Genomic DNA, 24,396 nt, shown 5'->3' with positions numbered 1-24,396 from the left:
GTCGAGATTGCGGAGAACTTGCAGGCAGCAGACGATCAACCGGCCGGTTGGAAAATCCTCCAGTGCCGAGACAGATAGGTAGGGAACACTGCCCTCTTTATCTTCATTCCTTCAACCGCTGCCCCATGTCATCGAATCTCGCGACCTCGCTTTTTTCTTTTCCATGGACTCCCTGGACTCTGGCAATTCTAGGCATGGCTCTCCCAGCAAACGCCAGAAGCTTACTCCCAGAGCCCATGAACTGGGGGTGATGCGGAAGTTTACTGACAACGGCTCTGAATCGGCGTCTTTCCTAGGCTCCTCGAGCGGAATCCACTTCATTCGTATCGTCTACAATGCGTTTGCCCGCCGGTCAGCGCATCTCAAGCAGCCGCAGCAGGCTTCCAAAGACGCGCAAGTGCCCGGTGAAGATGACCAGCTACACCATCAGTATCCCGACCTGTGGTATCCGCATGAGTTGGACCTCCAGACGAATACGTCTCTTTTCACATTCGAAGCTCTAGTCCAATGGACCAGACCGTATTTTGAGAACTGGCACCCGATTTTTCCGTTCCTTTCTGGGCCAGCCTTCCTCGTTATTCTAGAGCATCTCGGTCGCGATGGGTTCAGAACGCTCTCGGTTGCAGATGGGATCCTTGTCCGGTCAATCGTTTCGATATCACTCATGGATCGCCGGCAAACCAAGCTTCGTGGTGCTCAGACTCCTATCCCGGCAGCGCTGGTCTTCCGCTCAGTCCACCAGGCTATGGAAAGTCTGTATACTCTGCTCTGCGCGCCACCCACCATCCGTATCCTACAAGCAGCTTTTGGCGTCCAGCTGTTTCTGACGTCTCTTCTCCGGCTCAACGCAGCCTCTCGAGTCGGTGGCACTATTATACGCACGGCATTTCACCTCGGCTTGCACCGGTGTCCTGTACGGTTCTCATTTAGTGGTCCTGAGATCGCCACTCGCCGGAGGTTATTCTGGTCTATATACTGTCTTGAGAGATATCTCTCACAGGCCCTGGGAATACCACTTGGCATCAAGGACGACGATATTGACGTCTGCTATCCAAATGCTGAAATCCATAGTTCGGTAGATAAAGGTACCTCTACCCTTTCAGGTCAATGTATTACCAACGATAGGCGCTCAACTCCTCACTATCGCTCTCTTAGATCACAGACTTCGTCTGTTAAGTTACCTGGCAAAATTTGCGAGCCTCCGCGGACGCATTATTGAATTACGGAATAAGTCAATCATCCATAGAGAAGACTCCATGGACGCGACCCAGGCTCTTCATGGTGAGCTAACACACTGGTGGAACGATGTCTACGACGATGTCTATCCCCTTGGGGACGACGATGCCGACACTATTGTACCGAGTCCCATTGCGCCATTCCACCGTACCCTCCTCATCGCTCTCCGTCACGAAGCCATTATTTCACTGAACCGTCCGCTGCTGGCAGCCGAAGCGGCTTCTCCGGATTATCGCACCGCTCTACAAATCTGCATCGAGTCCTCACGATCCCTAATCACCACGCTACGACAGTTTCTCGCTGAGTCTTCTGGCTCTTCCACACCACTTATATGGCCTTCATTCACTTGGGCCGTGTGGATGAGCTGCCTGATCCTAATCTACGCCGCATGGGAAGGCGAGTTTCCCGCCTCCTCAGCATCTAGGTACCTACCCCAAGTATCCCTTTCGAGATTGTCTGAGAATCTAATAGTAGAGGAAAGATATGCCAGAAGTGGTCTCGCCATCCTCAAACATCTTTCGCAGCGTGGCAACACTTGGGCGCAAACTTGCATCGAAGCCATCCGTGACCTTGACTCCGCCCTTACGACTCCAGAAAAACAGACACCCACAAATCCGAGCTCTACCGAAATCAGCCAAGACGACAAAGGCAAGAATCCCAACGCCTCCGCTGATACCGTTGTTTCCGGCATCCATCTTGATCATCACCTCCAACAGGCGCCCTCCTCAACGCCCGGAGAAGGACACCTTCCGACGCCAACTCCAGATGCCGCAGCAGGCAACCAATGGAGCAACCCCTCCATGATATTTGGAAATCAAGCAATCAATAATCTTGCTGCGGCTTCAGGGCTCGTATTAGGGACGGGGTTACAAGACTTATCCAATGGTGGTGAAGGTGGTGGTGATGAGGGATTTGGAATAGGCGATTTGTGGAGTTTGGCAGACGGGCCATGGTTGATACACGAGAGTTATGACCTTGCAGGGAGTGTTCAAAACAATGCTGACTTCACGCTATAATCTAGCGCGCTAATTAGAAAACCCAATCATGGGTTTTGGGTTGTTGCGATCATGGAGTGTATCGGACAAAGACACGTCCGCTGGGGTTGAATCCGGAGATATCTTGTCCGGTGCGGGGGGGAGGCGAGTCGGATGAGGAACGATAAGGGTATTTAAACGCTCCATTTCCACTTCCTAGACCGAAATCAGATCTACCGCATATTTCATTGAAAAAGGGAAGAAAGACGAGATGGCCAAGACATACCGTATTGCTACTATTCCTGCCGACGGAATCGGTCCGGAGGTGATTGACGCTGGTGTTATTGTCCTCAAGGCCCTGGCAGACAAGCTCCAATCATTCTCCCTCGACTTCACACACCTTGACTGGAGCTCCGAGACCTTCAAGGCCACCGGCAAGTACATTCCCGACGGCGGACTGGAAGTGCTAAAAAAGAACGATGCTATTCTATTTGGAGCTGTTGGCGCGCCAGGTAAACAAACCCCGCAATACACGTTATTTGCTATAGGAAAGAAATGAAGTACAGTACTAACAAGTGGATGTAGACGTCCCCGATCATATCTCCCTCTGGGGTCTCCGTCTCGCCATCTGCCAGCCCTTCCAACAATACGCCAACGTTCGGCCCACCCGCGTCCTCCGCGGTACGCAGTCTCCGCTGCGCAAGTGCAACACTGGAGACCTTGACTGGGTGATTGTGCGTGAGAATAGTGAGGGCGAGTACGCTGGCCAAGGTGGTCGCTCACACCGCGGACACCCGTGGGAGGTTGCGACAGAGGTGGCCATCTTCTCGCGCCAGGGTGTGGAGCGCATCATGCGCTTCGCGTTTGAGACTGCGGCCAAGAGGCCAAGGAAGCTGTTGACCGTTGTGACGAAGAGCAATGCCCAGCGGAACGGCATGGTGCTGTGGGATGAAGTTGCGAACATTGTTGCCAAGGACTTCCCTGAAGTCACCATGGACAAGATGCTTGTTGATGCGATGACCACGCGGATGGTGCTTAAGCCTGAGAGCTTGGATACCATTGTTGCTAGTAATCTGGTACGTTGTTTTTCTTCCAATTCCTCAGTCGCGTCGACATAGTACTGATCTTGTGGTATAGCACGCCGACATCCTTTCTGATCTCGCCGCTGCCCTTGCGGGTTCCATTGGCATCGCACCCACGTCGAACCTCGACCCAACCCGTCAGAACCCTTCCATGTTCGAGCCCATCCACGGATCCGCCTTTGACATCACGGGCAAGGGAATTGCTAACCCTGTCGCTACATTCTGGACCGCAGCCGAGATGCTCGAGTGGCTCGGCGAGAAAGACGCCGCCGACAAGCTGATGCAGTGTGTTGAAAGTGTCTGCGAATCTGGTGTCCTGACCGCGGATCTAGGCGGCACGGCCACCACGAAAGAAGTGACCTCGGCTGTTGTCGAGGAGATCAAGCGTCTGAATTAGGTTCTTACTTTATATACAATACCTTCAAATCATGTAAGTTATGTTGAAAAATGGATAAAATAGAATGCACGACGTGATGAGCCGATTTTCAATGTGTCGATCATTTCCACCACGGCAGTGACCGGTCGCTTTTTATGTCCCGTTCCTTTGTCGAAACGCCCACTCTTCTTTTTCCTGAAGCGATTCGATCCCCTGCTTCTCTCGTCCGCGCTCGGGACATTCGTCCACTGAGATGCATCGGAAGAGGCGTCCGGCCAACTCGACGATCCCAAGAGCAAGGGGGACGAGAAGCAGGAGCCCGAGCGCAAAGAGTGCATCCGAGTACCGTGCTAGCAGGTTGTATGGTGCTTGCTCGGTCTGCAGCGCGTGGATGTAGCTAGGAGTTGAATTTGTGGCAGTTGCCCGGGTCCTTTCCTTGTTTGCGGGAATAATCGTGCCATGGTAGATTCTCAGGCCGGGACGTTTGTACTCTGCGACCGTCGTTTCAGTCTCGAACAGACGTTGTTGTTGTATAGATTCAACCGAGCTGGGGTCATCGTCATTATTGTTGGTGTTGGGGATGGCAAGAGCGAGAATGAGCGGAACAAAGGTCAACACGATGAAGCACTTCATGCTGTTGAAGCCAACGGCCGCAGACAACTGGACTGAGGTAGACTGGTAGACGACTTTAAGAAAGACCCTGAATTCCCTGCATGAGGCTAAGCTTCTCTTTATAGTGATCATGCGCGCTATCTCGGTAGCTTACCTTGGCTAGTCGCTGTTGACGGCTCAGAGAGACCCCAGCTGCCCCGTGGCGCTTAGAGCACGCGGATTGGCTGCCGCCAGAGCAACTATAAAAGTGAGGGACGAGGCCAAATTTATTTTGATACATGCGGCTGGGTTCTCAACTAGTAGACTGACAATGACTCATGAACGAGAATATTGATTGGGTCACCATAGGTACAGCAGTTCATCTTAATAGAAATCAACACCGAGTGCGCGCAGGGGTCGCAGTTCCACCGGCGCGCTGGGCAACACCCTCCTGCATCGCCTTCAAATGCTCAAAGTTATACGTATCTTCTCCCAAGCTCCAGGCCATGACGCCTCCCAGCTTCTCCACATCCACGATCTTTGTGAACTTGCGAGTCATCAGTGCCGGTGTGTCCCAGGTCCAGAACAAGTGGTTCTGCGTGTCCATGTAGTACTGTCCGCCTCCTTCCTCGTCAGTCTGGCCCTCAGCGCGAGCGCGTCGCCATGAGTCCTGGATCGGCACGCCTTTGCATTCGCCAAAGTTAGAGTCACAGGCTGCCAGGCAGAAATCATCTCCCGTTCCACTGCTATCGTTAGTTGACGTCTTTCTTGCTTGTCCATACCAGACTTACCAGTTGCCGTAGATACTGCAGCATGTACCAGCGGGACATCTGGTTCCCTTCGCCAGCCCGCAAGTCATGTCGGTCGACACCTTCAGATCGGAGGGCGGCGCGGCCATGTTCTGCGGTTCGAATGTCATAGCTCCCGACTTGCCATTGTCGCTTCCATCGGCCGCCTCCATAGCCACCGTCGGACATCCAATAGGGTAAGTACCGCAGTCTACGTCTGGCTGTGTGGAGAACCATTTCGCATAGTATGCAAAGCCCAGGTTGATCTTTTCTGGCGGTGCGCCGATCTCTAGATATGCCTTGATGGTGTCGTGCGAGTCCGCGATGCCAGTGTGGTGTTTGGTCTCGTTGTTGCGCCGGTTCATCAGGTCATAGGACATGACATTGATCATATCCACAGACGGCCAGATCTTAGGACCCTGCTCTGTCGTGTACGCAATCATGTCCTCGCGTTTGCCAGGTGTCGCAATAGAGATGATCTTCTTGTCACCGACAGCCGTCCTTAAAGCCTGAAGGAGCAGCGGGAACGTCTCGATCTCATCGACCTTCTGATCGTTTGGCACTTTCTTGTAGTCTTCCCCGTTTCCACCGGGGTACTCCCAGTCGATATCCACGCCGTCAAAGCCAGTACTCTCCAGCATGGCCGCCACGTTCTTCGCGTACTGTTCCCGAGATGTCTCGTCCTTTGCGCCCGCAGAGAATCCTGCGGAATCACCCCATCCGCCGATCGCAATCATGACCTTCGTGTCGGGTGAGAAACGGTTGCGGAAAGTTGAGACCGGCTCAAAAGGCTGGAATGCCGCGGGCGCGTCACCAGTGAAATCCGTGGATTTGGCGAATCCCATAATGGCATGCGTGATCCCCTGGGTCTGATCGCTGCCCGGTAGACCGTTGACGTGCCATCTGTCTTCATTAGCTCTTGCCACTCGCTCTTGCTAGGTCGAGGGTAGAAGCAAAACTAACTCGTCAATATACATTGCAAAGCGGAGACCCGCAACGCACTGGAGGGCCGCCAGGGCCAAAGCAGCGTGTTTTAGCATCATGATAATCAAGTTATATCGTAATTCGAAAAAAGGTAAGGAATAGAACGGACAGAAAATTGACAAGAACAAGGTATTTAAATCTCTCCCACTGCAGACTGGCGTAGCTGAAAGGCGCCTCCAAGGACTGAAAGATTGCTTCAGTTGCAGACAATGACGCAGGAGCATAAATAAGTAACACGGGCCCAAATACAAGTCACAAGATTTTTAACTTGCTTGCCTTGTCTTACTTTATTCATCTTCTTCAAAGAGAAGTGGTATGCTGATACATTCCTACGTTGTGGGAGGAAAAGAAAGCATGGATTCTGGATTCATGTCTGGCATGCTGGACACAAAGACACATTCCACCCACGGCATGCTCCTGAAGGCTACGGAGTACAGGCTAAACATTCTCTTGGGTCTGTGGTATAAGCCTAGAACAATAAGTTATGCCCTTGTCGAGCCTCCTTAGCAATGTAAGATGTAGGCCCAGAGTAGCGAAGCTCTATTTCGGGATACTGGACCTGCTTCAGCAGGCTTCAGTCATCAACTACAGAAGATAACGTAGAGTTAGGCGTTCATAATAATAATATTTATTGCAAGAGTAATAATGACAAAGTAAGGGGTATCTCTAATGCTGCACATTAATCCCAATGCCGTCTTATAATCGGCCGAGCAGGGTCCCATGGCCCTGAGACAACATTCTTATACTTTTGAAGGCTAATAAGCCACCAACTACACCCGCCCATTGCCAATGCTGTTAGAATGCTTCCCAAAAAAGACCCGATTATCGCACCCATCCACCCACCCCGCAATGTGATGCCCACTGCTCCACCGGCGAGCATAACCAGTGCCAGGGTAAGGAATATGTGTCCTGTCCACGAAATATGACGTAATTGCCGCCGAAAGATAGGGAAGAGCCCAAACACCTCGATGGAGAACAGCATCAAGCTGAAAACGTGGGTGGTGGACGGAAGGCGAGACGCGAGCACTGTGGACGCCATTACGGCCGCGTTTGTGGACAAGGATGCAGGAAACTTGGTGGCGCCAGCGCCCTCTCCGCTCCCGTAGTCAAAGGAAAATATGTTCATGATTAGCAACCAGCAGCTCAACGCCCAAATAGAGTCGCTGGCGGTCGATTTCGTGAGAGACTTTAGGATGGGACTCAGCCCGAGAAGCGAGAAGTATATGAGGAAAGCCGACTTCACTGTAGACAGCCTCTGCCGATTTCGAGAAAGGAAGGACTGGGGTTGCCAGCTTTGAGGCTGCGCGGCGCCGCCGCTCGTACAGCCAGTGGGGGGAGAGCCCGGTTCCTGCGCGGTGAGGGAGTCGACGCTGAACCCGGTACTCTGGCGTCTGAGGGGGCCCGGCTCGTTTTGCGCCATGCTCAAGCCAAGACCATGAACTTGATTTTCCTTCTGTCCATTCGCCCTCTGGTTCGTAGGATGAACAAAGCTTGCTGCTGAGCTTGAACTCGACCCGTCATCTCCCTCCATGACGTGCTCCGCAGGCCTTCCATTTTCGGCATGTTCGGTAAACGCCCACCAGTCCCAGAGTATCCAGCCGACAGCAGTCCCAACGCTTCCCCAGCACACGACCGAGACAGGGCTTACCCGGCCCTGAACGATACCCACGAAACAGCAGATGAAAATAGCCACCGAACAGACATGTTGTACGATAACAGTCGAGTCGGCCACCAACGGCCAAAAGTCATACGGACGCACACGAGGATTTCGCTGTAGGTGGTCAAGAAACGTCTCCGTATCTGTGTAGTTGTCCGGATCTGTCCTCTATTAGCATGAGCGGCGGCATGACAGACACCAAGTCATATTATGCGTACATGACTGTTTAACCCAAAGCAATTTCTTCCAGGCACCCTTTCGCTTCTTCCGGGCGCCTGTTCGCGGTTTTCGGTTCTCTTTTCGAGTGACAGCCCCGGGGACCGCTGGCGGCGGTCGCAAGGCCGCAACGGACGCGGCAGTAGCAGCGGCAGCAGTCCCGCTCAGGGAACGGATTGGATCTTCATAATTGGAGCTACCCGGTCGGTTTCGAAGAAGAGAAGGTGCGTAGTATGCGTCTTCAGGAGCGAGTCGAGTAGGATCAGGGAGAGCGCGTTGTTCCGCCGACGGAGGCTTCAGCCCCCCTGTGCGGTTGGGATGGGTTTCGACTGGGACTGGAGGAGGAACGGGTGGCGGATGCGAGTCAGGCAAAGAAGGCATCGGGTCAGCCTAGTCGTTATGCTATAAGCATGGCGGTTGTGGTTGAGTGGAATAATAAAAGCAGCTTGTAAACTCTGAGCATGGAGGTCAGGGCCGAAATAAACTAACTCGTCCATGCGCCAGAGCTGGTCTAGTGCCTTCCATTTTTGGAATGGTGCTAATTGCTGAACTCCTTACTACTATATATTATCCTATGAGACATCTGTACTAATTATAGAGAGATTTGTACAGAAAACAGAGTTCTATCTAGATAGGGGAACCTATTTACGACTAAAGACCTACCGTAACGACCAGAGGTTGCCCGTACGCGAGCAACGTCCCAAGCCTGCCGCACGTGCCTGTACTTACATACTTTCGCTCCCCGCAAAGACGTAGTTTTCTGATCGTGAAGCAAGCTGGCAGGAAAGAATTTCCACCTCGACATTCCAATCATCTTTCCTATAAAGAGCGGAGCCTTTTCAAAGAGCACTTTATTTTTGCGTTCAAAGAGAGAAGTCACGGTCATGCTGCGCCGTGAACTCTCGGAAGCTTTGCTTTAATTCAAACAACAGCAACAGCTCTGGGCATCGACCGAGAATAGTGAGAAGCCTTAACTGCGGTACTTGCGCCAGGTTTATGTTAAGGCCGATTGGAGAATGCCGGTTGTTGGCGCTATTCTTCTGAGGAATCAGTCGAGTAACTCCCGTACTGTAGTCGCTTTCATCACGCCCAATCGACCTTCTGAGCTCTCATCACTCTAGACTCCATCTAGTTATAGGATTCCTGGGAGCCAGAGGATGCTTTGTCTTTGCATCCGATTGGCGTCTCCTGTTGTGAGACATGCTTGTCGGCCCTGAAGGTGCTCCTAGCCAGGAGGAGGCTAGGCTCCTTGTTGCGCTCCTCGCTGCTTTCCTGCTGTGTTCCTGCTGTGTTCCTGCTGTGTTCCTGCTGTGTTTCTGCTGTGTTCTTGCTGGTCTTACTGGCGCTGCTCTTTTGGCTCGCCCAGACTCCGGTTGTATTCAATGTTTTCCCCTGGGTTGGCTCAGAGTCGGAACACATCCCCGGCTCCGACTGGAGGCCTCCATTCCACCTTAAACAGGCATAATATTTTCCATAATGACCTCAGGAGCTGCGGAGCTGCGGACGAATCCAAGGTTATTTTCGGGAAACGAGCAGCAACCACTGAGCGTGAAAACCGGGCCTTGATCGGGAGATGTATCAAGTTCAACTTTTGCCTTCACGATTAAACCCTTTTACGGCTGCATGCCATATTGGTAACTGGAGTTGTAATAATAAAATACGCAGGACAGTACCGCTTTCCCCATTCGTGACATGTTCCAAGTACCGTTTTGAGCTCAGGAATAAGCTCTACAGGCTCGGTTTGCTTGGGCTCTGCGTTTATCGATTGTGTGCGTTGAGGGCTGGTTGGATTCAGGCTGGAATATTGCTATTGGCCGTCGACTTGCCGACGATCGCTCTCGACCTAAGCTTCGCGTTCTTCTTTGCTTTCGGTGTCCACCGTGAGAGCCGTATCGGTCAGATTTCAATGCAATTGAGGAAATGTTAGCGGGACGGATATCCAAGGGGATCCAGTGGATGCACTACTTCGGTGTTTCCATGGTGCTTCCAAACTGTTTTCCCAGCTATACGCCATCAGTCCGCCCAAAATAAGTCCAGAAGAATAGTTGAAAACCGAGGGATCTCCGTTGTATTCCCCCGCGCTAGAGAATCTAGAGAATCTCGTGGAATATTCTATTTATTCCGAGGCTTGCGAGTTTCTCGCGTCGCCTCGGATGGTCCATCGACCTTGGCGGGCCCGCGCTGTGATCTACGTCAATACATCAGTCATGTTTGATGTTATACGCCCAACACCAAATGAGAGAGTCCTTTCTGCGGCAGTGTAGAAGAGTTTATTATCGAGCAAGAAAGGAAGAAAGAAAGAAAGAGGAATATGGACTCGGCGGAAAGCATCCGAGAATAAGAAGGCGGCCCCAGAAAAATTAAAGCCAAACTCGAGGGCACAGAGCCCTACAAGACAACAGTGTCAGTGTCCTCCTTTTCGAGCAATAGCCAACAGCTTCTATAAGCAATTGAATAGTTTTGTTGTCCTCTATTTCTAGGAGCGGGAGAAAAGAATACACAGGGTTTCTTGAAATAGCAAATGGCGGCGTCATGCAAAAAAGCCCGAAAGGTCAGCTCAGAAACCAAACAATACCATGTACCTATTTTATACAGACGCGTGCTCGAAAGAGAAATGTCTTTGTAGATTCTGGCCCGCAGAAAAACAAATCAAGTCTGGCAAGCGCATGCACAGTCGGATTCACACCAAGATGCATAGAATATCAACATGATCAACGGGTATCAAACGCTCGATATCGGTACGGAGACGGCCGGTGGTTGCCGCCTAAGCTCATCAGATCTATGTTTAGAGCCCTTGAGCAGGTACGTGCTCATCAATACTGTTCCGGCGGCCCCAGTTAACTGGCTTTCTTCGTAGGAACGCGCCGACTGCGCCGATGTAGCCCTCATGGCGGAGAAAGTATGCCTGCTTTTCCCCTTTGGACCAGAACCGGATAGCGTAGGATAGTGTGTTCATAGTTTGTCGGTGTCCTCGAATGAACGAGCCACCGAAGTAGATGTGCTTGACCTGGTGCTTTTCGGACTGCAAGTATGCAATTTGTCCAATATTATTACTGAGACGGTTAGTGAACGATCATACTGTAAGGATGGACGCTCTTACCTTATGGCGTATAGTAGGCTCCTACTCATATCTTCGTGCTTAAATATCGGCTCGTCGGCCTTTTGGCGAGACCCGTCCTGCGGTGCCTCCCCATCGCCCGCTTCCCGCTCGCGATTCTGTAGCCGGAAGACCTTCCCAAATGTGCTGGCAATGGCCGTGCTCTTGAGACCGATCTTTCCGTAGTCCATCCCGTAGATGTCGCCAACTAACATGTCCACGCCGCTGTTATCCCCTCGGTCCGCCATTGCTAGCATGTCGTCAAAAGTTCGGGCGCCAGTCAATAATGACATGATGCCCCAGAATGTTCCACCACCCAGGTGCGTTCCGCCAACACGCTGAAACTGTTTTGGCCCCGACACTTTGATCATGGACACTCCGGAGCCGATGTTCACTAAGAGGTACGGATACACATCCGGTCGGGCCTCGGCAAATTGCATCGGCTCGGTCTCGCTGTACGTGAAAATTTCGTTCGGTATCTCGGTGATGAAAAAGTCAAGTCCTGGACAAATCTCAAATTAGTTATCTGTCCTCATGACTCGTGGTGGTTAGCTCTGAGGCATACCCGTTATGAGGCATTCCATCTCATCTTCCCGCATAATGTCCACGTTCAATGTTTCCTTGAGTTTGTCATAATACTTGTAGGCGCCTCCACCTGTAGCAACAACACAAAGTTCCTCCTTAGTACCTCCATTGGAATCCCGGTGCTCTTCCTTGAGCCGTTTGATGAATTCCAGACAAAGGTTTATCCGATCAGTCTCGAAGTTGATAAAGTTCAACCGCCCGCCATTGTCCGGTGAGTCCAGCTCACGTGTGAAGTATACCAGCTTCGCTAGAGAACCGCCGATCTGCGGAGTATCATGGTCAATGGTCGGTCACACAGCGTGCTTTTTTGAGGGTATCGGCGAGGGCAATTGCGGGGAGCAGAGGTGCGGGGAACCACGGAGGAAAGGAAAAATTCAGGAAACTCACATCGACAGCAACATGGCTTACCACACCAGTATGATGAGGTAGGCGAATGTCCTGGCCCTCGTAGTGAACGCCCTCTTCCCTTACAGGACTCTTGGACCGAGGGTCATCGTCCACAATGAAAGCTCCCTTAACATTGATCTTGACGGTCCCCGGGTTGGTGATGGCCTGTTCAAGCCGAGGGGTTCGAGCGGGAGTAGGATCCGTGGCGGACATGGTGCAGTAGAGATGGACAGCTAATTAGCGCGAAGAATAGATTGTTCACATGTAGAGCAAGAAGGAAGTTATAAGAGAAGGAGCTGATGTTCTTTTACCATATCGATATCGGCGGGATGGAGATCCGTGATGGCTGGTACGGCGTAAATCCCGTCCTTCTGCCCGGAATTTGTTGAGCTTGAGTGGATCACATCGAGAGGCCGAGGATAAATTGTTGCTCCCTAGTCAGTGGACGACATTCAATGTACAATATTTGTAGAGGAGTAACCAATTGAGTTCTCCAAACACTCATGATCTACAGCTTTTAATGCCTTCTTTGTGAGGCAAAAATAAGATCACGGGCGGCTTAGAAGATGAAACATGACAGCCAGATTGCCGGTACCATTGCTATCGATTTCGTCCTCAGGCATAAACTCTTCATCCGCTGTATAGACCAGATGGTGTGAACATAATGTCAGGACTTCTGGCAGCACTCAAAACGATATCAAACTGCCACACCATTAATAAGCTCAAGTTATGGAATTTTAGACTGCCGGAGCGTCTCGTGTTCTCTGAGGCGTGGCCATGAGCTCTCCCAATACGCCACTGAGAGGCAAGACAACATACTAGTGGTCTGGCTCAAATAGACAAATAACCAAAACACGAGATGCAGCACCAAGATTCGCATGTACTTGATGTATTTGAGATCGCCTCTGTCAGGATCTATCCTAGACTTCCCTGGTCTATTGGACAAATGCATGGATGTAGGCATCCGGATCTGCTACACCCAGAAACAAGGGCGGCAAACGTCCTTTGCAACCGGTATTCTGCCGTCTGAATCAGATTGTATCCATCCCTAACGATAATTCTACTAAAGGCTGACCGCGGGCTATCATTACCTCACAAAATTAACTTGCCCAGGCCCAGAGCAACATGGGCACTTGACTTGTGTATAGATTCATAGCCTGTCCTAAAGTGTGCCAACATCAAGTGCATCCCATCGGCCTCTCCTTCAGGTGGTCACGCATCACAGTTGAGACCTCTGTTTCCTCACAGTGATCCTAAGGGCTGTGCTTGGAAGTTCACTTATCTATTTGTCGCAGCAGAAAAAACCAGCTCATGACCATCTAGCAAACTAAGACTTCGTACTGGGATCATGCCCGGCTTCTATTTTTCACTTGTGTTGCCTTTCCACCTCATACTGCTTCCTCTTTCTTTTCTTTGCTCTTGTCAGTCTTTCCTCTTCATTTCTCTCCATTTCTTCTGCTCATTAGATCTTCCAGGTGTTGAAACGAGTAAGCTAACTACGCCTCAATTTCCTTGAGTCTCTTCAGTGATTAGGTTTACTGACACTCTTTGATAAGGATTCTTCCTCTGGTCGTCATGGATGACACCAGCAACTTTGGGGTTTCCACGGTGAGAGATGCGCTCGCGGACGTTACAAATGTACAGAACACCAAGAATATTGAGGCGTCTGCCCTACCTCGTGAGAAGGGGTGGGTCGAGCCAGAGGACTATGACTACGAGAACTACGCCACTATCAATCCTTCGGAAAAACCCGCGGAGAATGGGAAGAACCCTCAAGACGAACAATCCATTCCTGAGTGGGCAGCAAACGCTGCAAAGTACGAGTGGAACGATGAATACGGTGACGTTGGGCCGGAAAACCCTCATCTTGAGGAACAGCTGTTCCGCGCTGAGTTCATCAACCGTACTGGCCTCAAAATAGGAAAGTGAGTACGCTTCCTCTGCTGCAATCTGTTGCATACCCGACTGGATATAGCCTCCAAAACATCGAGGTTGTGGCTGAGAGTCACCAAAGACCCTCGCCAGTTAGGAGCGTAAGTAATTCCCCTGATGGCCCGTCCCTATCTGCGCTTCAAGGGTAACACCCTACTAAGTTTGATGATGCTGGGCTTCATCCAATTATGCGCCAGAATATTCGTCTCTGCGGTTACGGATTTCCTACGCCTATTCAAGCATACGCAATCCCTGCCGTCCTGACTTCGCATGATTTGATCGCTATCGCTCAGACTGGTTTGTCAGACTGGTTTATCCTTTAAGACACCATACACTCATCATCATACTAACATGCCCAGCTCTGGTAAAACGGCCGCTTTCTTGATACCTGTCCTTTCTCACTTGATGGGAAAGGCGAAGAAACTAGCGGCGCCCCGGCCAAACCTGGCTGCAGGCTTTGATCCTATTACGGATGCGGTTCGTGCAGAGCCGCTTGTTTTGATAGTGGCGCCAACTCGCGAGCTGGCAACGCAAATCTTCGATGAGGCTCGTCGTCTATGCTATCGCTCAATGCTACGGCCTTGTGTTGTGTATGGTGGCGCGCCAGTAGCCGACCAACGCAACGAGCTTCAAAAGGGCTGTGACATTCTGATTGGAACCCCAGGAAGACTTCTAGATTTCATGGATAAACCTCATATTCTCTCCTTTCGGCGTGTCAAGTATGGTATCCAGAATCACGTAAAAACCTCAGTTAACATACCTTCTAGGTACACTATTATCGACGAGGCTGACGAACTGTTGCTCTCTGACTGGGAAGAAGACTTCAAGAAGATCATGTCAGGTGGAGGTGGTGTTCCTGTCTTCCCAGGTGTGGGGTTAATGCTGACAAGTACAGACATAAACGAAGACGCAGACCATCGTTATATGATGTTCACGGCCACATTCAACAAGGAATGTCGCGAGCTTGCTCGCAAATTCCTCGCTGAAGATCATGTCCGCGTTCGCATCGGCCGCCCGGGCAGCACTCACGTCAATGTCGATCAGAATGTAGGTACCCAGGATGTCCACAAACCATGCTTCACCACTAACAAGAAAATCGGATATCAGATTATTTATACCGAGCCGCAACTGAAGAAAAAGTGTCTTTACGATCTACTCCTGGCTATGCCGCCTTCACGTACTCTGATATTCGTCAACTCGAAAGCAACAGCTGACCAAATTGACGACTATCTATACAACTTGGGATTACCAAGTACCTCCTTTCACGCAGATCGTACTCAGCGTGAGCGTGAGGATGCATTGTAAGCTGGCATTGGCTCGGATTCTGATACATTTCTGCTCATGTGGTTTAGACGTGCGTTCCGCTCCGCGAAATGCCCAATCATGGTCGCCACAGGCGTTTCGGCTCGTGGTTTAGATATCAAGAATGTGATGCACGTCATCAATTACGATCTCCCGAGGGTGATGCACGGTGGTATCACTGATTATATCCACAGGATCGGTAAGTTGATTTACAAATGCAAAGTCCCGACACACGTCGTCCAACAAGCCCTAACATCTGCGAGGACGAACTGCTCGTATTGGTAATGAAGGTTTTGCGACTTCGTTCTACAGCGACAAAAACTCGGATCTTGCCCCTGATCTTGTTAAGATCTTAATCGAGGCCAATCAACCCGTGCCCGACTTCCTCTCTAAATTCAAGCCCGCCGAGGGTGAAGGCATCGACTTTCATGATGACACTGACGATGAGAATGGTGACGACGAGAATACCAGCTCTAGTGCTTGGGGTGGCTTACAGCCCGCCTCTTCCGACAATCCAGCAACTGCTGCATCTGAAGGCTGGGAGTAAATCATCCCGTGGATCCGTATGCGTGCTCAACAGCTCTAACAGCTGCTTCTTAGGGCAACTCGGCTAGTGTTGTACTGTACTCATTCCGTTCTTCCTACGTTTCAGGTGTCTGTCTTTAGACGCCCAAGACAACCGGTCTCTAGCTCCTTATCCGCGTATGAAGATAAACTAGACGAATCAGTCAGTCCTCAGCTTGAAAAGCTTGGTGTTGTAGCCTAGTGCTTGGGTGGTTAGGTAGCGCTGGGTATCTGCATCAGGTCGCTCTTTCCTCTTGTAGACAGGCGGTGTCTACCAGCTACTCGTAGACTCGCAACACATCTCTGATGCACGCTCGTCAACCTTTCTGACCGTCAGACATACTTATAAGATATTTCTAGTCCTCCATCTTCATAGCACTCAAGAGCGAATGGTGGATGTGACCATGAGGCCCATGGTATCCCTCAGCCAGGCATTCCTAGCCTTAAGCCCTTTCCTTTTCGCCTCCGCGGTCCAGCTTCTTCCTCCCCCTCCCATCCCTATCAATTCTACCGCTGCCTTTATCCGTACTCCTGCCTCTTCCGCTCCGCATTCCAAGAACAGACCTCCCGTTCTGGTCATCGATTCCTTCACACATCCAGAACGAAACGAACTTGGATTCTGGCATGGGCCCAGTACCAATCTAGCAAGCGAGCCCGGCGATGGCTATGTGCATCTCTTCCCTTCGGACCCAGACCAGAATTACCACACGGAGCTTGGGCCTGCGACGTGCTTCGATATGCGGCCTTATCAGAATATGTACCTACACATAGTTTTTTCAGGTTCAACAAAGTTCAGTATCTCGCTGAATCAACATAACGAGAAGTGCGATTCTCGTCTCAGCCCTTTCATCGAGACATGGGACAGTATTGAGACAGAGCGGTACGCGCGAGGAAACGATGTTTATGTGCCTCTGAATCATTTTGGCATCGACCAGTCTCGGACGGTGTCAGTCTCCTTCCATGGGTTTTTCTCTCCGGAAACTGTGACGCTGTACAGGGTGGAAATTGTCCCAGACCTTCCTTGGGGCTTTTATGTGCCCCCCAAACTGGAAACCGGGAAACTGTTCCTCAGATGCACGAGACCGAACTCCTTCGCCTTCGGTATTGACGATGGATTGCCGCACCTAGTACAAGACGTCATGGATATCCTGGAAGAGGAGGAAATCTTGGTTACCTTTTTCGTTGTTGGTGCTGGGCTCCGGGACAAGGAAGCCAACTTCTCGCAAGTGTACCAAGAAATGCTGCGGAGAGGCCATCAGATAGCCCTACATTCGGATACGCACCAGCAGTTAGTACATTCGCCAATCACAACAGTCCCAGTTCCCTAAGATTGATGCTAACTTCTTTTAAAGGATAGAAGCACTCGACACTATTCAAGCTATCGACGAGGAGATTGTCCACAACATTGAGACATTCCAGAGACTCCTTGGGATTCAATGTATGCTTGCTTCACCCCATCCGTTTGATTTTTTCTTAGAGGCCCAACGACTTACTAAAATAGCCCGTTACTTTCGCCCACCTTACGGCACTGTCGGCGCGAGGACCCGGCAGCGACTAGCGACATATGTCCAAGACCCCAACATTATAAATTGGAGCGTCGATGTTGAGGACTGGCTGTGGGCAGAGAGCAATACACCGGAGCGACAACGTGATGCATTTTTCCGAGACGTGGGCCGAGGAGGAAATTTGGTCGTTATGCATTATTTGAGCCCTACAACCGTCAAATACTTTCGAGAGTTCATCCGATTCGTCAAGAGTATCAACCTCGATATCATGAGGGTGGACCAATGTTTGGAGGATCCTGACAGTCCCTCCATTGATGCTCTTCGATTAAGCCAGCAGGGTCGCGCGCGGTACAGGGTTCAATCGAATAGAAAGCCTAGTAACAACCCAGGCAAAACGGGGTGATGCTTATTGGGTTCGAGGAGAAGATCTGAAAGAGGATTCTGGCTTTTGGAGGCCGGATATAAGTCAATCCAAAGGGATAAAACTAGGAATCACTGAGTCTGACCGACACCGAATTGTATACCATTACCCTTAACACCCACAATGCTAGATCTGATGTGTCTAAAAGTACAAAAATCGACGCTTCCAATGTCCAAATTATTTCGCCCGCGAAAAGAAGATAGAAAACCAGAACTAAAGCCCAAAGTCTGGTCTAACACATTGAGGTGCCTGATCCACCATGTTCTCTATCTTATTAATGATCCATCCGGACTGGGCGTTCGAGTTATGCGACCCCAACCGTGGCGTCTCGCCAGTGTAGCATGTGCCGTCTCGCATGACAAACTGCACACAGTTGGCGGTTTCTTTGCAGTAGGACTGGCATTCTTGGAAAGTAGAAAGTTTCGGTTGCTCCTTGTCAGAAAGGTTATCCCACCCATTTCGAACATTGCTAAGTTCGGGGAAAATGAGCTCTTTGAATATATCGCTGTGAAGAAGAGGCAGCCTTGAAGACTAAACAAAAAACAAACCGTCAGTCAATGAATCGCATTTCTATATTAGAGCGCTGGCATTCATTTACATACCTTGGCAAGCCTCCGCTGCTCAAAATCATGCAGAAACCGGATATCATCCGGTGACAGGTGGTGGAGCGCCACAGCCGGGAAACACCACGGCCGGCGGTAAAATGTCGTCGTGAACTCATCCAGCTCCCCAATATTCGAATTTTGCAGGATTGGCCACGAGAAAGATAGGTTGACGCCGACGTTTGAGAGAACTTTGCCTAGCACGCAGTCGCCAGCCCAATGGGCGTCTGTGTACTCGTGCAGTTCCTCGGCCCGCTCGGTATACTCGTCCGCCGCGAGTTTCATGGCTGGGTTGGAAAGCACGAAGCCCGATCCGCCGTGCGCAAAGATGACATCCGCAATCTGTGTCTCTGTGCCAATATAATGCGGTTCAGATGGGTCAAAGTGCGACAACCACGCGAGGAGCGTCGGCCATGAGTAGTAGGTGTCCGCTTCCATAAACACGAACCATTTGGCATCTGGCTTGTACTGGTACGCCTCCTTCACCATCGGCAGAAACTTCCACTTGTCCAGCTTCCAGCCCGGATTGTTCGGTTTTCCAATGGCCGAATTCGCCTCGTCGGCGAAGTCTTGAGTCTGCAAGCCCTCACGCCCGCGCTTGGAGAGGCGGTTGTAGATCTGAAAATCGTCGACATTTTGCTTGACGGCGGGATCGATGTTGCGGAAGGCGTCATGGATCTGGACACCATCGATTTTCTCCTCAAAGTCAGAGTAGATGACATAGTTGGGGATGCAGCGGAGGGTGGTCTTGAAGTGGACAGGCACTTTATCGAGGGCTTCTGTGACGCCAGTTTTCATGACCACGAGAACGTCCTCGATACCTGGCAGAGGCGGACATTGTGACTGTTTCTTGTTTGAACTTGTGCGTGCACTGTTCGTATATTGGCTTGAGGAGGGTTGGTACGGAACCGAGCCAAATGTGAAGTGGTAGATGAGGAAGAGTGTGAGGAGGGTTGCGACCACGGCGACCCGACGGCGAATGCCGCGGTGGGAACCCATTCTGCAGCGGAATTGTTGCGGAACAAGTCTATACGTAAACCGACCGAGCTTCACGGATGACATTCATCTTATCGGAAGTTCCTCCTGTTTGCCTTTTCTTGCGGTGCTCGGGTGGCTTTTGTGAGAGACAGCTAGGCAATCGGAGCGACGGAGGAATGAAGAAGAATGAGGGGCGTTTAAACGACGGCACAGAGTCGGTGTCTAGCGATGAAAGGGGAGGAGGATCGACGTTGGCAGTTCGTTTAAAAGGAGAGAGTATGGAGGATCATCGGCCCACGCCTCGTAGCGAGGGGAAGCTGTTGAAGATCGGGAAGTTCTGATGACGCGTTTAGTCCGTTTCACAAGTAACGAAACTGGGCGTAGGCAGACGTCAGCTTTTGGAACTAAGGCTCAAGGTGGAGCACTAGACCAAGAAGTCAATCAAGAATAGACTCACGATCGAGGCTAAGTCTGAGACGCGGGACTCTAGACTCGGCGGAGAAGTCAATGGGACATGTTCGCGACAGACAATTTTTGTGGGATGATGACAGCTGGACAGTTTAAATAAACCTTGGAGATTGCTACCCATTGTTCCCTAACGTTAGAATCCTGGAATCTGGTCAAACGGCTTGGAATGTCGATCATTAGGGACAGTGGGAACCCTGTTAATCTCAATCATTCCTGTCCACTACTGTCCAGTAGTGTCCAATTCCATATTTGATGCGGTGAGGCGGGATCGAACTCTCGACTCCCGGGTGCGTAAAGCCAAGTCTATTATGCACTTCAGTCGAGATCATAATGCGCAGTAGTATGACATGCTTTAGTAATAATTCCGAAAGCACGGGCCGTTATGATGAAGGCTTAAAACTGCATTTAGGGTGCATTTAGCTCAGAAGGCTGGTGGCCCAATAAGACAAGAAAATTCAAACAAGTCCTCGGTAATATATATTCTCACAGCCGAGCGAATAAACCGGCACCTTTTGGTTCCATCAAGAGAGAACTTATAGACTTAGAAGATAACTCAAACTAGCTATATAATAGCACTTGGGCTTGCATAAATGACCAAATTCGGTCCAGGCAAACCAAAAAACCGTTAACCCTAGGGAGCCAGCGCCACCATTTTGTTGCAAACTTCATAGCCTCACTTACCTCAAATCCACACTGTTGAAATCATGTCTGCAGTTGTTAAACTCGGCCGTGTGAAGGAGCGTCAAATATTGATATCTGCGCCCACGCCGGATGAGCAGTGACCCCGAGATTATCGACAGACCGTACGCCCGTGCCGTCGGAGACCAGAACATATTCTGCCCCAATACCGATGATATTCTGCAGCCGGACATTATCGTGGTTATTGCTAAGACGCCACAGCGCTTGCTGGCAAGAATGGCGGTCAATGCAGTCTTGAGTATATGCACTGAACCAGGAGTAGGTACCGGCGCTGCCGATATGGATATTTTGACTCTCTGAAATGATGACTGCCCAGGCCTCGTCGCAGCCGCTGAAACTTGCATCATTACAGTTATAGGCTGGATCTGAACTGTATATCCCGACTTGGTTGGTAAAAGGTGCAGGTGGCCTAGGATTAGGCTGGTAGTAGGGTGGCTCTGTCTGGATCACTGCGGTGAAAATATTCTGTGCATGGTGGAAATTGTACTGATAGAAGACACAATGTTCCGAGGATGTGCCGTATAGCCAAGTAGCAGAGGTACTTTCAATCAACATTCCTCGAGCAACGTAAACACTCAATTGTGGCTGCAGTTTCGTCAGTGAAAACAATACTAAATGATGGGTTCCTAGCGGAGAACGAACCATATCATTGTAAGCATCATTCAGATCGAGGTCACTGGGGCTGAGTTTTAGTACTTGATACACGACGACCAAAAAATAGATACCAGACGACCTGAAAGATACGGCAATGGAAAATGAACCTACTCTATCAAATGATCAGCTACCCAAAGCCACATATTCTCAAAATATCCCGAAGCCTCCGGTGTTAGATGTAGCATGAGGCTTGCTGCCTGACAGGAGACCGGGTTAGTGCCAGTAGTCAACGGTGGACATTCTGTTTGCGTCAAGGATGTCCCAATAGCGCCACCAATCCGGGCATGGACGTCTATGATAAGAGACATCTGTAAGTAACGCCTGTAGAATGCCAAAGATCTGACTCAACATACCCCAGAGAGCAGCTGCACCAGGGCTAGCTGCCTTGACGTTCCACTGCATCAGAACCGCCCCAGCTGTGCCTCCTTTCGTGGTCAGGATCAAGTCTTGTATTTCAACGGTTCCAACATCGCCCCTATTTCCGATCTGAAGCATGGCACGGGGGTTACTAAGAACGCGGCATTAGCAAAACCCATCGCGAGCGGGTAGCTACTGCGTACTTTGCATCGGAGAATGCGCTGCCAGAAGCAGCAAATTGTGACCATGCTTCCCCATGGATCTTGGCGTCCTTAGGGACCACAACCGTGTCAGTCAGAATGTACGTGCCAGAATCCACGAAGATAATCTTGTTTCCGTTCCCATAGTCGTTAAACGCCCGTTGGACGGCGGCAGTATCATCAGTAACCCCGTCACCTGAGCTGGGTTAGCCAGCCGATAAATGGTGCAACGAAATGTTCTCACCTCTGGCACCTAGTGACTTGAGCTGGACAAAATCTCCGACAGGCCTATCCGCATATTGATTTTTCTTGCGCTCGAAATACGGCGCATTGTTGAGGCCATCAACCCTATTTCCAAGCAGTGACTGCTCCCGCGGATACGATGAGAAGGGTGATGAAGACCAGGTTCGGGTGGTACCTCTGTATGTAGGGCCAAGTACCCAGTTATCATAGTAGCCTGCCCCTAAATAAACCTTCCCAGCAGTATCCACAATGGGGCCGTCAATTCTGGTATTATCTAGAACCAACCCAGTCGTACCAGTTCCTGGAGTCGAAGACGCAGGGGCTATGATGATAGCAGTGTTCACATTGGTGAGTTTGGAATCGATCAAGGCGACTGAACCCACATTACCACTGCCGTCGTTGCTGATCAGACGAAGCCCGACTTCGGCACCCTGAATATCAAGGGACTTCCAGACCCAGGACCAGTCCCATATAATCTGCACAGCGGTTGCGCAACCGATAAAGGTCATTCGATGGGCACTAAACTGCTGGTTCCCGCCGTCTGTCTCAGTTAGCCAAAGCATATTTAGATTGAATTAGCTTCGAAGTTAGTAACTCACAGAAGCCGAAGTTACCACCCCGAAACGTGACATCAGACATGATACCGCCACTGCCATTCTCAGAAACTTCGCCGACGTTAGTGATACTTCAGATATCCAAAGAAAAACCTACAGATTCCTTGCTGTGTGGTTCCCGTTGTGGCAATCAGTTCAACGTCCTGCAGACTGGTTGCTTGTGCTATTTGGTAGTGAATAGCACAGACGTAGGCGTCTCGAGCGGTGGCGGTAATATCGATGCGGAGGTTGCGGATCTGGCTGTAGAATCGCGCGGTGTTGACATAGTACTGCCCATCGCCGCCATCAGGTCCGGTACCACCGACATACTGGTTAGTAGAGAGAACACCAAGACCAACGAAACTGCTCGCTGCCTTAATGGTCGGCCAATTATTTGCCTTAGCCAAGTATGTTAGCCACATGCGGGAATAAATGCTGGGATGAGGTCAAAACTTGCATCGCCTATGATTTGTGTTGCAAATAGCACTTCGATGGTGCTGGAAACCAGGTATGTCCCTGGAGGAAAGTATACAATGGCGTTTTTTCGGGTCGAACCATTGCACCTCGCACCGCACCGATTGCCGTCGTTGATGGCGGCCTGGATGGCGGCAGTGGAATCGGATGCTCCAGTAGGATCGGCATGGTAGTCTGTCACAACGTTCCTGAAGACCTGAAGATCGTCAATCAGTTGCGGTTGTGCAAAGTGAAAGAGAACTAGCTAGGCTATGACCGAACCCGGGGGGGGGGGGGGCACGTGCCCCTCCAGCTAGACTGAGTCCCAAGTTTCGCTCTTTCCCACCTCGACTCTTTCTTCACCACAAGGAGTTTTCCTTACCTTGTACGAGGGGTCGTTGCCCCAGGGCACCGTTCCCTGACGCCTGATATCTTGCATCCAGAAAGTGCCGGCCGCCTGCTGGGCCAGTGTAGAGGTCCCGTTAGCCAAGTTGGCCGCCATATCTGCCTCCGCGACAAGAGCTGCGGCATGCGCAACTTCCTTGGTGATCTCGAGCAGGGGGGGATATTCACTGCCGCTACGAGTGATGTTTGTGCTTGGCCCCGACTTGTACGAACCTAGAATGGGATTGTCGAGGCGGGCTTTGTTGAGCTTGGCCATCCTGGCGATGGCATCTTTGACGACCACGCGGGCTTCGTCAATGCTTGCCTCAGTGGCATCGACCAACAGCGGCTGTCGAACATTGTCGACGTCGCTCTGAGCGACTTCTGGAGGCGATTCTGCCGCGCGCGGCGCGATCAACCCATCGACATCCAGGACCGGACCGGCAATGGCCTGTAGAGGAATGCACGCCCCGAGGAAGGCTACGAGTCGACAACGGACCATGTTAGCGTGATGTCAAAAATCTAGCGAAGAGAGTCGTCAATACTTGGAGCGGAATCTGAGACAGAAGAACGATAGAGGAGGAATGTACAAATGAAATAATCCTGGATACCATCAAGACCCTTTTATAAACCTCGCCAGGAACGATTCCAGTTACAGCAAACATGTTTCATGTGAGAAGGCTATGCATCCTGAGTCCTAGACTTCGCCAAAACCCGCAGAACCCATTACCCAACCCGACCCAACCCGCAATTGGGTCGGGTTTTGGGTCCAATTGTCTAACCCGCGCGCGGGTTATGGGTTTTGACATTGAACCCGCAAACCCAACGGGTACCCATGCGGGTCACAAACAATGCAAACACTAGGGTATGATGTACTAGCATAAGTTATGTAGCTTCTCTCTGTATTTTTCTGTATTCCATTGTCACAGGCTAAGTTGCAGATCTCATTAATACGTCATCCCGCTGTCAATGCTTGATATCACTATCAAATCATGAGTGTATCTATTGTACTAACGGATGGCCACTCCCATATTTCTACAGTTAGCCAAGACTGGTTCTTTGTGGTAT

General features: G+C 50.8%; 9 protein-coding genes across 9 annotated transcripts; 4 read left to right on the top strand and 5 right to left on the bottom strand.

Annotated features, from left to right (window-relative positions):
- Positions 1-163: 163 nt before the first annotated feature.
- BDW70DRAFT_163535 (CeGAL family transcription factor) lies at positions 164-2,252 on the top strand (the record flags this gene model as incomplete). The annotated part of the gene is made up of 2 exons (XM_073741317.1): positions 164-1,085; positions 1,156-2,252. 2 exons carry the CDS (start codon positions 164-166, stop codon positions 2,250-2,252), a joined length of 2,019 nt encoding a protein of 672 aa, XP_073592226.1.
- Positions 2,253-2,481: 229 nt separating this feature from the next.
- On the top strand, positions 2,482-3,689 carry BDW70DRAFT_153338 (putative tartrate dehydrogenase; the record flags this gene model as incomplete). The annotated part of the gene is made up of 3 exons (XM_073739616.1): positions 2,482-2,722; positions 2,796-3,286; positions 3,348-3,689. The coding sequence occupies 3 exons, from the start codon at positions 2,482-2,484 to the stop codon at positions 3,687-3,689; spliced, it is 1,074 nt and encodes a 357-aa protein (XP_073592225.1).
- A 66-nt stretch (positions 3,690-3,755) lies between these two features.
- BDW70DRAFT_171395 (glycoside hydrolase superfamily) lies at positions 3,756-6,090 on the bottom strand (the record flags this gene model as incomplete). Its single annotated transcript, XM_073743208.1, has 5 exons — positions 3,756-4,343; positions 4,435-4,519; positions 4,661-5,002; positions 5,051-5,950; positions 6,011-6,090. 5 exons carry the CDS (start codon positions 6,088-6,090, stop codon positions 3,822-3,824), a joined length of 1,929 nt encoding a protein of 642 aa, XP_073592224.1. The 3' UTR covers positions 3,756-3,821.
- Positions 6,091-6,693: 603 nt separating this feature from the next.
- On the bottom strand, positions 6,694-8,336 carry pigc (phosphatidylinositol N-acetylglucosaminyltransferase). Its single transcript, XM_073734552.1, has 2 exons — positions 7,907-8,336; positions 6,694-7,849 (listed from the first exon to the last, which is right to left on the bottom strand). The coding sequence occupies exons 1-2, from the start codon at positions 8,283-8,285 to the stop codon at positions 6,711-6,713; spliced, it is 1,518 nt and encodes a 505-aa protein (XP_073592223.1). The 5' UTR covers positions 8,286-8,336; the 3' UTR covers positions 6,694-6,710.
- Positions 8,337-10,563: 2,227 nt separating this feature from the next.
- Positions 10,564-12,186, bottom strand: BDW70DRAFT_171392 (pantothenate kinase; the record flags this gene model as incomplete). Its single annotated transcript, XM_073743207.1, has 4 exons — positions 10,564-10,957; positions 11,005-11,503; positions 11,567-11,849; positions 11,974-12,186. 4 exons carry the CDS (start codon positions 12,184-12,186, stop codon positions 10,690-10,692), a joined length of 1,263 nt encoding a protein of 420 aa, XP_073592222.1. The 3' UTR covers positions 10,564-10,689.
- A 1,362-nt stretch (positions 12,187-13,548) lies between these two features.
- BDW70DRAFT_171390 (DEAD/DEAH box helicase) lies at positions 13,549-15,818 on the top strand (the record flags this gene model as incomplete). The annotated part of the gene is made up of 9 exons (XM_073743206.1): positions 13,549-13,898; positions 13,949-14,006; positions 14,067-14,206; positions 14,265-14,624; positions 14,673-14,752; positions 14,801-14,952; positions 15,013-15,206; positions 15,258-15,406; positions 15,471-15,818. 9 exons carry the CDS (start codon positions 13,549-13,551, stop codon positions 15,752-15,754), a joined length of 1,767 nt encoding a protein of 588 aa, XP_073592221.1. The 3' UTR covers positions 15,755-15,818.
- Positions 15,819-16,139: 321 nt separating this feature from the next.
- On the top strand, positions 16,140-17,679 carry BDW70DRAFT_171388 (polysaccharide deacetylase family protein; the record flags this gene model as incomplete). Its single annotated transcript, XM_073743205.1, has 3 exons — positions 16,140-17,059; positions 17,124-17,209; positions 17,273-17,679. Exons 1-3 carry the CDS (start codon positions 16,161-16,163, stop codon positions 17,677-17,679), a joined length of 1,392 nt encoding a protein of 463 aa, XP_073592220.1. The 5' UTR covers positions 16,140-16,160.
- Positions 17,680-17,685: 6 nt separating this feature from the next.
- BDW70DRAFT_143281 (glycosyltransferase family 31 protein) lies at positions 17,686-19,805 on the bottom strand. Its single transcript, XM_073738084.1, has 3 exons — positions 19,735-19,805; positions 18,300-19,651; positions 17,686-18,228 (listed from the first exon to the last, which is right to left on the bottom strand). Exons 2-3 carry the CDS (start codon positions 19,359-19,361, stop codon positions 17,911-17,913), a joined length of 1,380 nt encoding a protein of 459 aa, XP_073592219.1. The 5' UTR covers positions 19,362-19,651; positions 19,735-19,805; the 3' UTR covers positions 17,686-17,910.
- A 443-nt stretch (positions 19,806-20,248) lies between these two features.
- BDW70DRAFT_171385 (glycoside hydrolase family 55 protein) lies at positions 20,249-23,830 on the bottom strand (the record flags this gene model as incomplete). The annotated part of the gene is made up of 10 exons (XM_073743204.1): positions 20,249-21,029; positions 21,087-21,120; positions 21,210-21,390; positions 21,452-21,606; positions 21,659-21,851; positions 21,900-22,439; positions 22,498-22,563; positions 22,610-22,889; positions 22,979-23,161; positions 23,327-23,830. The coding sequence occupies 10 exons, from the start codon at positions 23,828-23,830 to the stop codon at positions 20,463-20,465; spliced, it is 2,703 nt and encodes a 900-aa protein (XP_073592218.1). The 3' UTR covers positions 20,249-20,462.
- Between the last annotated feature and the right edge of the window lie 566 nt (positions 23,831-24,396).

Source organism: Aspergillus foveolatus (assembly GCF_047715535.1).
Source record: "Aspergillus foveolatus strain CBS 279.81 unplaced genomic scaffold BDW70scaffold_72, whole genome shotgun sequence".
In the NCBI taxonomy this organism is placed as follows: Eukaryota; Fungi; Ascomycota; class Eurotiomycetes; order Eurotiales; family Aspergillaceae; genus Aspergillus; species Aspergillus foveolatus.
Note: the sequence above shows the minus strand (reverse complement) of the source record. Positions and strands in the feature narration are given on the sequence as shown.